At 68.9% G+C, this 12,155-nt stretch overlaps 1 protein-coding gene across 1 annotated transcript; it reads right to left on the bottom strand.

Moving 5' to 3' along the window:
* Nucleotides 1-5,809: 5,809 nt before the first annotated feature.
* Nucleotides 5,810-12,103, bottom strand: GTF3C2 (general transcription factor IIIC subunit 2). Its single transcript, XM_030945610.1, has 10 exons — nt 11,940-12,103; nt 9,816-9,847; nt 9,486-9,615; nt 8,668-8,812; nt 8,277-8,438; nt 7,768-7,855; nt 7,532-7,660; nt 7,234-7,365; nt 6,554-6,661; nt 5,810-6,444 (listed from the first exon to the last, which is right to left on the bottom strand). Exons 1-10 carry the CDS (start codon nt 12,046-12,048, stop codon nt 6,241-6,243), a joined length of 1,239 nt encoding a protein of 412 aa, XP_030801470.1. The 5' UTR covers nt 12,049-12,103; the 3' UTR covers nt 5,810-6,240.
* Nucleotides 12,104-12,155: the final 52 nt, after the last annotated feature.

The raw sequence follows: 12,155 nt of genomic DNA on the forward strand, positions 1-12,155 counted from the left end.
CGGGGCAGGCGCCAGCGGCAAGCGGCTGAGCAGCGAACCCAGGGGGCCGGGGCCGGGGCCGGGACCGGGACCGGAGCTGTGGGCGCGCTCCGGCCCCGCCGCCCCCCGCCGCTCCTCAGCGCCCGCCGCTGCCATCACCGCGCGGCCCGCGGGGGCTGCTGGGACAGGACGGGCTGCGCACGGCACGGGGAGCAGGCCCCGCCCCCGGATGAGGCCACGCCCCGACAGAGGCCCCGCCCCGGATTAAGTCCCTCCCCCTGACGAATCCCTGCCCCGACTGAGCCCCTGCCCCAGTGAGGCTCCGCCTCTGAGTGCTGCCCCGCCCCTAGTGTGACCCCGCCCCTGGCTGAGGCTCCGCCTCTTACCGAGGCCCCGCCCCGGGCGCCCTGGGTGGGCGGGGCTCACCTGCACAGCCCTCCCTGCAGGTGTCACACACACCGGGGCTCACCTGTGGATCCCTCCCTGCAGGTGTCACACACACCGGGGCTCACCTGAGAGCCCTCCCTGCAGGTGTCACACACACCGGGGCTCACCTGTGGATCCCTCCCTGCAGGTGTCACACACACCAGGGCTCACCGGCACAGCCCTCCCTGCAGGTGTCACACACACCGGGGCTCACCTGCGGATCCCTCCTTGCAGGTGATCCCCACCCCGGGATCCTCGGGCCCGCTCTGCCCCGGGCTCAGCAGCCGCAGCTCCCTCAGCCTCATCCGGCAGAGCCGCTCTAGCCCTGCAGCATCACAGGCTGCTCGGGGCTATGCCCAGCCTGTCCCTGTCCCTGTCCCTCGTGCCCGGGGCACCCAGCGCTGGGCCCGGCGCCGCGGGGCAGTGTCCAGGACACGCCAAGGGTGCGTTGTTGGTTCACGGTCTGCTGGGTGTCTCCCAGGACCCCTGGAGCCTTTTCCCAGCCCGCCGCCCCTGCCCGTCCTGAGGTTGCTCCTCCTCGGTCAGGACCGGCCCTGCCCCGTGCTGACCCTCTCCAGGCTCCTGCCCCCGGCTCCGCAGCCCGTGCTGAGTCTCTCCGCTCCACGGAGCAGCACGGTCGGTGTCATCTGTCGCCGCGCTGAGGGGGCTCAGCCTGGCCGCCAGGTCCCTGAAGGCGGCGGCAGACGGGGCCGGACTCGGCACCAACCCCGCGCTGGTGGTTCCTGGCACTGAACGCCCTGCCCTGGGCTGGGCCATGCAGCCCCTGCCAGTGCGGCCCCTCCGGCTCAGCCAGCCCGCGCTCCCAGCGCTTCTCTCGGAGGATCGCAGGGGAACAGCGCCAAAATCCTTCCTGCAGCCCGGGCAGACGCTGTGCCCTGCGCTGCCCTGTGCACCGGCTCCGGCGCGGCACCGCGGCAGGTGATCCCCACGGGCAGGCACGATCCCCGCCGTGCTGGCTTCTCCGCAGCTCCCCTCGTGTCCTTCCGTGCTCAGACGGATCCCAGGATCAGTCGTGTCATCCCCTGCCGGGGACAGGAGGTGCGGCGGATCCCTGTCCCCGAAGAGCTTCTCCCGCGAAAGCAGCGCCCTTACACGCAGCTCCGGTGTGTTCTCCCGGAGATCCACCGCTCCGCAGTACCCGCGCCCGCCGGCCGCCCCCGCCCCGCGCCCGGAGCGGCGGCACCGGGGCGGGACCGCCCCGCCACCGGCGCGGGGGCGGAGCCGGGGGCGGAGTCACGGCAGGGGCGGGGCTCGGCGGTGCCGGTGCCCGCGGCGCCGCTCGCTCCCGGGATGGAGCCCCCGACCGGCACCGAGAGCGCCCGCCTGGTCAGCCCGCGGGGCGGCCGCGCCGACGGCAGCCTGCGCCTCAAGAGGTACCACCGGCACCGGCAATCATCGCACCGGCATCCATCACCGGCACCCAGCATCCCGGCATCCCATCACCGGCATCCCATCGCCCCGGCATCCCATCGCCCCGACACCCATTATCCCGGCATCCCATCACCCCGGCACCCAGCACCAGCACCCGGCACCCATCACCGGCACCCCATCACCGGCACCCCATCACCGGCACCCATCGCCCCGGCACCCATCGCCCCGACATCCCATCACTGGCACCCATCACCCTGGCACCCCCACCACCGCCAGCACAACTCCATCACCAGCGCCTCCGGCACCGACGGCACTCTCATCGCCGGCACCCCCGACTCCCCGGTCACCACCGGCACTTCCATCGGCGCCGGCACACCATCGTCCCGACAGCCCCGTTACCGGCGCTAGCACGTCCATCGCCGGCATCCCCCTTATCCCGGCACCGCCACCCGCGGCACCCCCTCACCTCCCAGGCTCCCCGGCAATTCCTCGCACCGTCACCTCCATTATCTCCCGCATCTGCAACCCCCGGTCCTCCCGCACCCGCTCGCCCATCATCCCCGGCACCTCCATCGCCCCCATCGCCCTCGGCTCCTCCGGCGCCCGCAAGCCCCCGGCACGTCGCGCGCCGCCAGCTCCCACCGCCGACACCGGCACCCCCGGCACGTCCCTCCCCGCCCGCCCCCGTGCCTTCATCCATCCGAGCGGACACCGGCACCTCCGCAGTCCCCGCGCCAGCCCTGACCGTCCGCCGCTTGCACCGTCACCCCGCCGCCGGCACCTCCGCTCAAGCGGAACCAGCTCCGCCGTGCGCCAGCCTCTCTCCCCCCTCGGGTGTCCGTCCCGCACGTATCGGCGCCCAAACGTCACCCACGCACACCGGTACCATCCATCCATCACCCGCCCACACCGGTGCCGTTCATCCGTTAGCCCCCGTCCCGGTGGGCTGCCCGTTCCCGCTCCCGCACTGCTGCCCCACGCACCGGGACGCGGCCCCCGCCGCCCCTTCCCCGCGCCCCACGTCTCCGCGCCGCTGGCCCGTCCAGCAGCCTGGCCCCGGGCGCAACACCTCGCTGCCACCCGCACCTCCCCGCGGTACCCGCGCCAGTCCCGTCTTCGGTTCCGGCGGGAGCCCCGCGCCACCGTCTCCTGCTGCTGCCGCCAGTCCGTGGCTGCTCGTCCCGCTGGGGGGGCATTCCGCCGGTGCCCCGCCTGGCCGCATACCAGGGGGCCGCAGCAGGACCCTCGGGGGTCTGGGCAGGAGCCCCCGAGCCGGCGTTGCCGGCAGTGACCCCCGCCCCCAGTCTCTTCACAGGCTCTCCAGACCCCTCAGCACCCGCGGCTCCAGATCTGCGCTGCCGCTGCAGCCCCCCGAGCCCCTGCCCCGGGCAGGGCCGGCTCCAGGCCCGCCGGCAGCTGAGCGTCGCCTGCGCCGTCTGCTGCCTCTTCATGGTCGGGGAGGTGATAGGTAACGCGGCGGGCCGGGGCGCGGGGCTGCGGGCCGGGCGCGGGGTGCCAGCTGCTCTGTGCCCACAGGCGGCTACCTAGCACACAGCCTGGCCATCATGACGGATGCAGCCCACCTGCTGACGGACGTGGGCAGCATGTCTGTCAGCCTCTTCTCCCTCTGGGTGTCCAGCCGCCCGCCCACCAAGACCATGACCTTTGGCTGGCACCGCTCGGGTGAGCTGAGGGGCGCGGCCCCGCGGGCTCCGGGGACCCCACGGCCGGGTGGGTGCTGATGTGTCTCACCCCACAGAGACGCTGGGTGCCCTGGCCTCTGTGCTCTCTATCTGGGTTGTAACCGCGGCCCTGGTCTACCTGGCGGCCGCCCGCATCATCAGCAACGACTACGAGATTGAGGCGCGAGCCATGCTGGCCACGTCGGCCTGCGCCGTTGCTGTCAATCTGGTGTATGTCCCACGGGTGCAGCCCTGCTCCCCATCAGCTGAGTCCTGCCCCCTGTGACCCCAGCTGTGCCCCCAGGTCACTTTGTGTCCCTGTGCACCAGCCTTGTGTCCCCAGGCAGTGCCACCACCACTTCCTTGTCCCCACATGCTCAGGGCTTCCAGTCCATGTGCCCACGTCCCCATTCCCCACACTCCCTGGTCCCCTAAGCAGTGCCTCCCAAGCTCTGTCATGAGCCCCAGGACCAAACCCCTGCCCCGCTCCTGCACACCTTCCAGCCCTGCTGCAGCTCCAGCCCCACTCCTCCCACTGTCCCCAGCCTCAGGTGTGACTGCCTGTGTCCCTTTTGGCCAAGCAAGGCCCCCACACACGCCCTGTCAGTGTGGCACTGAGCCAGCCCTGCTCCTTCCAGCATGGCCTACATCCTGCACCAGTCCCCTGCTGGCCACGGCCATGGCACAGGGGCCTACGAGCAGCTGGAGAGCTCTGTGTCCTGCCAGCCCAGCCGCAGCCCCCTGCCCGGCAGCACCAGCGTGCGGGCAGCCTTCGTCCATGTGGTGGGTGACCTGCTGCAGAGCGTCAGCGTCCTCGTGGCTGCCACCATCATCTACTTCAAGGTGCCCGGGCTGGGCCGCCCCAGTGCTGCCCGTGGGAGCAGCTCTCCCGGTGCCACGCAGGGTGCCACGTGGGCTCTGCCCCCAGCCTCATAGAGACCTCGCTCTTTGCAGCCCCAGTGCAAGATCGCAGACCCCATCAGCACCCTCTTCTTCTCGGTCTTCGTCCTTGGCTCCACCATCACCATCCTCAGAGACGTCTTCACGGTCCTCATGGAAGGTGAGCAGTGGGTGAGAGGAGTGCAAGACCCACGCACAGGGTGGGCACAGGAGCTCCTGGAGCTCCATCTGCCGCAGCACTTTGCCATGAGGCAGCTCCCCTCCTCTGTGCCTCCCCTGCCCCACCTGAACGCCCCCAGTTCCTCCTCTCCAGCGCAGCCAGGTGCATTGGCCCCGAGGTGAGGCCTGTCTCACCCCAAAGCCACCATGCCCAGCCTGGCTGCCCTGGGGAAGCCCCCAGCCTCAGCCAGGTGGGTGCCGTGTCTGGGGGCCGAGGGGGGCAGTGTGACCAGGGGTGCTGCTGGCAGGGGCCCCGCGGGGGCTGCAGTTCGATGTGGTGAAGGAGGCGCTGCTGGGGGCCCGCGGCGTGCGGGGCGTCCATGACCTGCACCTCTGGGCGCTGACACCGAACCACGCCGCCGTGTCGGTGCACGTGGCCGTGGGTGAGTGACCTGCACGGGGCACGGCCGGGGCCCCACGGGCCGTGCCAGGAACGAGCCCCTGCCCTGCTGCTCCTAGATGCCGGCGCTGACACGGAGATGGTGCTGCAGGAGGTCACTGCCCGGCTCCAGAGCAGGTTTGGCTTTGCCTTGTGCACGGTACAGGTGGAGCAGCACCAGGAGGAGTCAGCAGGCTGTCCCCACTGCCAGGACCCCCGAACCTGAGACCCCCACCCGCTGCTACGTTGGGCCAGACGTGGCCCTGGCCCCAGCTCCTTGTGCTAGAGCAGGGCAGCGCTTGAGATCCCATCTCCCCTGTACCCACCCCACTGCTGCAGAGCCCTGGGGTGGGACAGTGACTCCAGTGTGGTGTCCTCGGGGGACAGACACATGCCCTGGCCTGTGGAGCACAGGGGCTCCCTGGAACCTTCCACTCCCTGCTGTGCCACAGCTCCTGAGGAGGTGGAATCCTGCCCCACCACCCGGTCCCCAGGGAGCCTGTCTGTCCTGGCAGGAAGGGACATCCCCCATGGGGGACCTCAGACCTGGCCTTGGCCCCAGCCCCCTGTGCTGCTGCCTGGGCTCCATCTGAACCCTCCTGTGCCTGGCCCTGACCCATTCCCTCTGCTGAGTCGTGCCTGTGCCCCTGGTGTCCATCTGTCCATCTGTGCCAGCAGCGGTGCCAGCGCTGCCAATAAATGTGTTGGAGCAGCAGCAACAGTGCAGCAGACAGAGGAGCATGGGAAGGGAAATGGTGGAGTTAGGGGTGGGCCCCTACAGCCATACCTGCCCCAGTGCCAGCACCACCACAGCCATACAAAACCAACCACGTTTATTCTGCACAGCTGAACACGAGCTCAATGTGAGCGACTCCACGGCTCCCGGCCCCCTCCCTGCCCTCGGGCACTCACTGGGGATGGAGGCGAGCACAAGCACAGCTCCACGCTGGTGGAGCCCACGGGGCTTCCTTCCACAGGGTCACAGCCACAGCTCAGCCCTGGCCACGCCAGGTCCCACCACCCCTGCCCAGCTCAGACCAAACGGTGCAGACAGACCCTTCCAGGCCCAGAGCACGAGGACAAGTGTCCAGAGCATCCCAGGGAACGGCTGGGAGCAGCTGGAGCAGCTGTCCCCCCTGCAGCAGCCACCCATCAGGAAAGCAGCACCGAGAGGGCCCACAGCCCCATGCCAGCATGGCTGGCCCAGCCCCAAGCCCTGCCCAGGGTGAGCACATGGCAGCAGCATGGTGAGGCACTGACGCCCTACTCCCCTGGCAGCAGGGAGGGCTCAGGGGGGCCAGGGCTGCTGGGCGTGTCCCCATAGAGGACGCTGAAGCGGGCCTGGCACTCTGGGAGCAGCTGGCGGCCCACGGAGGCCAGCCCTGCCAGGCAGTGTGCCCGCACAATGCCCGCCTGCCCGCCCGACACCAGCCAGCCCTGCGAGTCCAGGTTGGGGCTGAAGCGCACCTGTGGGAGAGAGGAGCTCCTGAGGGACGGGCTGGGGTGCTGGGACTCGGCCCCAGGGCAGAGCAGAGCCACCTGAGCGCAGGGCTGGGGCTCACACTGCGCCACCCACCTTGTGGAGGGCCTCCAGCTGCAGGCGGTCGAGGCTCAGCTCTGCCTTCAGCTCCTGCACGTGCATGCGCCGCATGGGCTCCCGGCTCGGGAGGTTCTGGAAGCTGCGCTGCAAGTGGAGGCACCACCTTGGGCTGTGGGCCCGGGGCAGGAGCAGTGCATGCACTGTGACCTCAGCCCTGCCCCAGCAGCATCTCCCAGCCCTGCCACCCCCCTGCCCAGCCACAGCCCCCCAGCCCTGCTTGGGGCCGGACCCTGCCACCCCCCTGCCCAGGCACAGCCCCCCAGGCCTGCTCAGGGTCAGACCCTGCCACCCCCCTGCCCGGGCACAGTCCCACCATTCCTGCTCGGGGTCGGACCCTGCCACCCCCCTGCCCGGGCACAGTCCCACCATTCCTGCTCGGGGTCGGACCCTGCCACCCCCCTGCCCGGGCACAGTCCCACCATTCCTGCTCGGGTCGGACCCTGCCACCCCCTGCCCGGGCACAGTCCCACCATTCCTGCTCAGGGTCACCTGCACCCCCGCCCCGCACCATTCCTGCTCGGGTCGGACCCTGCCACCCCCCTGCCCAGGCACAGCCCCCCAGCCCTGCTCAGGGTCAGACCCTGCCACCCCCCTGCCCGGGCACAGCCCCACCATTCCCGCTCGGGGCCAGACCCTGGCTGCCCAGCCTGTCCTACCAGGTCGGTGTCCTGGAAGCGGAGGTAGCTGCTGGCTGCCATCTCGCTGTAGTGATGGGTCCTGGGCAGGGCCTGCTCGCTGCCCTTGGGCCCGTCAGGGCTGCACGGCAGCAGGTCAGCTTTGTACACGGGCTGTGGGGGAGAGGCAGCTCAGGGCAGGGCGGGTACAGATCCTGCTGCTCCCCTGCAGACAGGCACCACCAGGTGGGATGGGGGTTCAGGACACTCCTCCTGTGGTCCCCTGTCCCCGCTGGCCCTGTGCGCTGGGCTGGGCCCCCCAGGCATGATGGTCTCTTACAAATCTGCGGTCCGAGGAGCGCTTGATGTTGAGGGGGTTGACAGCCAGGTCAGGCAGCACGGCTGCCACCAGCTCGCCGGTGATGTCACCCGCAGCCACCGTGTTCAACCAGTCCGAGCCAGAGATGCTCTGCAGGGACAGAGGGCTGGAGGGCACAGGGCTCCCACCACAAGCCCTGGGCCCCAGCTGGGCCTGACCTGGCCACGGGGACAGAGTGACCCTGCCCTGGCCCTTACCCACACGGTGCCCTTGCGAGGGGCCACAAAATAGGCCTTGAAGCCCAGGTACCCGGCGTCGATGTAGTGGATCCCACAGAGCCCATACCTGCAGAGGAAGGCACAGAATGAGGCCTGGGGTGCCTGACTCTGCTGTCACCAGGGATGTGAGAGCCAGGCACAGCCACCTCCCCACAGAACTGGCCCAGGGTGAGGGGGCTGTTCCTGCTCCAGCAGCATGGCAGAGTCCAGAGCAAGCACAGGCAAGGCAGCTCCCAGAGGCCAAGGACTCACTGAGTTCCCAAACCCCTTTAGCTGCACACCTGTTGCTCAGTCCCCTGGCCCACCATGCCTCTGCCTCAGGGTGGCATGGCAGAGGGGATGCCACGCTTTGCTGCTGCAGGGTGACACAAAACAGGCAGAGCCTGCCCTTGCCACGGCACAGCTGGACGGTCCCAGGGAGGGGGAAGCCAGAGGGGCCCGGGGAAGCTGGACCAGGCCAGGCAGCAGGTCTGGCCCCCAGCACTCACGGGGCGTAGCAGTTGTCCTGGGCCACGGTGATGCCGTTGTAGGGCAGCAGCCAGGCCACCTCGGTGCTCAGGAAGCGCTTGATGCTGTTGATGGGCTCGTAGAGCCGCCGCAGGTCCCAGAACTTGATCTTGCGGTCGCTGCCCACCGTCACCAGGAAGTTGCTGAGAAGCAGCAGAAAGGCAGCGCTGAGAGCCCGGCACGGAGCCGTGCCCTGGCCCAGCACAGCCTTGCAGTGGCTCCACTGCCCTCACCCTGGGAAGCCCAACCCAACCTCTGGTGCTGCAGAGGGCCATTGGCACCACAGCCTCCCAAGCCATTCTTGACAAAAGAGCTGCTTCTGCAGGAGGAAGCTCCTCTCCCGGCAGCATCTGCGGCTGCTCCTGCCCTCACCTGTCAGCCTTGCACCACTCAATGCTCCGGACTGCCTGGTCATGGGCCAGAAAGCACTGGAAAGGGTAGAGCTTGAGGGAGGCGTCGGGCTGGTGCACGCACTGCAGCAGGGATTTGGTGAGCAGGTTCCACACTGCCACGGTGCCTGTGGAAAGACTTGTGTCCGTGAGGCACTGCCAACGGCACGTGTGCTTCAGCAGGGGACCAGCAGCAGCACAGGCAGGGCTGTGGGAGCTGCAGAGCACGGCAGCCAGGCTGGAGCTGGGGCTGAGAGCGGGACAGGGCAGAGGCAGGGCCACACGACACAGGGGCCAGGCTGGGGCTGGGGCTGAGAGCGGGACAGGGCAGAGGCAGGGCCACAGGGGCCAGGCTGGGGCTGGGGCTGAGAGTGGGACAGGGCAGAGGCAGGGCCACACCACACGGGGGCCAGGCTGGGGCTGGGGCTGAGAGTGGGACAGGGCAGAGGCAGGGCCACACGACACGGGGGCCAGGCTGGGGCTGGGACTCCAAGCAGACAATGTGGTAGCAGGTCCTGGCAACACAGCATAGAGCTGTGGATCACTGCAAGCCCAGCAGAAAATTCCATCCAGGCAAGTTCAACAGAGGCGGACAAGCCCAGAGCCACAGACAGGGACGACCAGTGACCAGCCTGGAGGTATGTCAGAATGACAACAGCCAGCCCAGAGAAGGCTGCCCCTGAGCCAGGGCTGGGCAGAGGTTCCAGCACCAGCTGGGGCTGAGCAGCTGAGGCTGCAGTGCCTCTGCCAAGGCAAGGGCTGCTCCCCGAGGGCTGCTGCAGGGCACAGAAAGAGACTCACCGTCATAAAACCCTGCTGCCAGGTGATGGTGGGGCTTGGAAGGCATCCAGGAGAGACTGAAGCACTGCCCACACTCAGGTGCATGACCTGCCTGGACGGAGCCCACCTGAAGCGTGGCGATGCACTGCACCTGGGGGCCAAGGGAGAGCCCTGGGTCACAGCCCTGCACGGTGCCACCCGTGCCCCAGAAGCGGGAGCCTGGGGTGGGGCACGGCACTGCTCTGCCCCTCCAACACTCTGCAGGTGCCTCGGCTCCCCAGGCTCTGCCACCTGCACGCTGGGGGCTCGCTGGGGAACCTGACAGGGATCGCCACGGTGGGGAACACTGACCTTGCAGATAAGGTGCTTGTGGAGGGACCCATCTAGAAGAGAGCAGAAGGGGGTCAGGGCAGGCTTTGGCTGTCCTGGGAGCTCCCTGCCTGGAGCCTGGATTGCAGCTCCTCACGGCCCTGGCCAGGGCTCCCAGCCCCTGTCCCGCCATTCCCCAGAGCAGTGTTCCCAGCACAGCAGGAGGAGCAAACTGGTGGCACAGGACCCCCAGGAGCCAGGCCTGCCTGTGTGCTGGAGAAAGCAGTCCCTGAAACACGCCACAGGCAGAGATGATGGGCTCCTGCCCCACCATGGCTGGCACCAAAGCTGAGGTGACACAGTGACACAGGGGCCAGACCTGACTCTGAGCACGGCAGGGAGGCAGGGAGCAGCTGTGCAGGGTATCTGCTCCATGGCTGACAGGACTGGAGCAGCCAGGCAGCACTCCTGGGGAGGGCAGGCTGCAGAGAGCCTACACCCAACAGCTCAGGGCACGACACCCACAGGAGCACCATGCACCAGCTCTGCCTACCAGAGAATCCTCCCCCCAACAAGAGGGGAGCTGTGGGGACCTGTCCCACATCCATCGGGCCTGGGGTCCCTGACCCCCAGTGTGGGGCTGTCCCACAGCACAGTGACAGGCACGTCACAGCCTGGAGCCTGGCAGCCATGGGGGGGGACAGGAAAGAGCTGTGCATCTTCCTGGGCACAGCTGGGACAGCCAGGATGCAGTACGGAGACCAGCCCCAGCTCTGCCAGGCAGGAACACAGGGATGTGGTCCCCAGTGCCCCAGGGACAGCACAGGGATGGTCCCAGTGCCCCAGGGACAGCACAGGAATGGGGATCCCCAGTGCCCCAGACAGGGACAGCACAGGGATGGGGGTCCCCAGTGCCCCAGACAGGGACAGCACAGGGATGGGTCCCCAGTATCCCAGGGAGAGCCAGCACAGTTTGGGAGCCCCCAGCAGGGCCTGTCAGCACAGCCTGGCGCTGCTGCTGTGGCTGGAGAGCAGCTCCAGCCCAGCCCTGAGCACAAGGACCATGTGTGCAGCTGCAGCCAGTGATGGGGGGGCCCTTCACGACGTGCCCCGGGGGCTGCGGCCGCGCCCGGCACCTGCAGCAGCGCGGGCACAGCCAGCACAGGGGGGGCACAGGGGGCCATCCCCACTGCCAGGGGGAGTGCTGTGCGCTGGTCACAGCTCAGTGCCGCGCCACAGGGGGAATCAACCGTGCTGTGCGCTGGTCACAGCTCAGTGCCCGCTGCCAGCACGGGGGGGCACAGGTGGCACAGGAAGCCATCCCCACTGCCAGGGGGAGTGCTGTGCGCTGGTCACAGCTCAGTGCCCACTGCCAGCACGGGGGGCACAGGTGGCACAGGGAGCCATCCCCACTGGCAGGGGGAGTGCTGTGCGCTGGTCACAGCTCAGTGCCCACCGCCAGCACGTGCCGGCCATCAATCCCGCTCAGCCCGGCACAGCCATTACAGGCACCATTAGCCTGAGCTGGCCCAGCACTCCCTGTCCTGTCCTCACACATGGAGCAGACTGGAGGGAGCAGCTCTGGCAGCAGGGAGATGGGGAATGGCTGGGGACATGCTCTGTGGCTGCACTGCCACACCCTGCACCTGCTGTGGCCACAGTGACGCTGCTGAGAGCCCCCTGCCAGTGCCCAGCTCCCGGGGGCTGCCCGAGAGCTGGGCACGGAGCTACATCCCAGCCAGGCTGCTGCAGCGCCCCTGAGACAGAACCAGAGCAGCACTCGGCACGTGGCCTGCTCTCACACAGGCTGCAGGTAAGGCTGGAGCCCTCCTCCCCTGGAATTCCACAATGGAATTGTGGAAGCTGCTGGAAGAAAGGCTTTGGCACAGGGGCTTGGATCTCTGGGCACAAGGGTACTCAAAGCAGGCCCCAGCACCAAAAAGCAGCCTGGGATCCCACACTATCCCTGCGGCAGATGCCAGGCTGGTGGCAGCAGGGTGCCCATTCCCCCCCATGCAGCCCCCAGGCTGGGCACAGTCCTGCTGGCAGCTCCCTGGCACAGCAGGCTCCTATGGACAGAGGTGCCCAGCCCGGGGCTGGCAGTCCCACCCTGGCACGGGTGGAGGAGGGCCAGGACGCCCTGCTCGGCGGGGTGGCTCTTCCTACCTTTTACCTGGGTTGTCTTGGCGTGGCGCAGGGCCGTGGGGTGCGGCAGGGCGTACACCAGCACCCTGCCGTCCGAGAAGGCAGCGGCCAGCAGGCCCAGCCGGCTCATCTCTGGGTGCTGGGGATGGACAGACGGGCTCAGACATGGATGGGGGCACTCCCAGGAGCCTCGGGGAGCCCAAGGGCAGCCCCCGAGCAGCACTCACCATGCGGGCT

This window comes from Camarhynchus parvulus, chromosome 3 (genome assembly GCF_901933205.1).
Source record: "Camarhynchus parvulus chromosome 3, STF_HiC, whole genome shotgun sequence".
Taxonomy (NCBI): domain Eukaryota; kingdom Metazoa; phylum Chordata; class Aves; order Passeriformes; family Thraupidae; genus Camarhynchus; species Camarhynchus parvulus.

What these genes read in the sequence shown, in the direction of transcription:
- GTF3C2 (XM_030945610.1), bottom strand. Translation starts at nt 12,048, where the DNA reads ATGAGCCGGCTGGGCCTGCTGGCCGCTGCCTTCTCGGACGGCAGGGTG. An exon ending in CAAGACAACCCAGGTAAAAG is followed by an intron (nt 9,848 to 11,939) that starts GTAGGAAGAGCC and finishes GCTCTCTTCTAG; the next exon opens with ATGGGTCCCTCCACAAGCAC. An exon ending in CTCGCAAGGGCACCGTGTGG is followed by an intron (nt 7,661 to 7,767) that starts GTAAGGGCCAGG and finishes CTGTCCCTGCAG; the next exon opens with AGCATCTCTGGCTCGGACTG.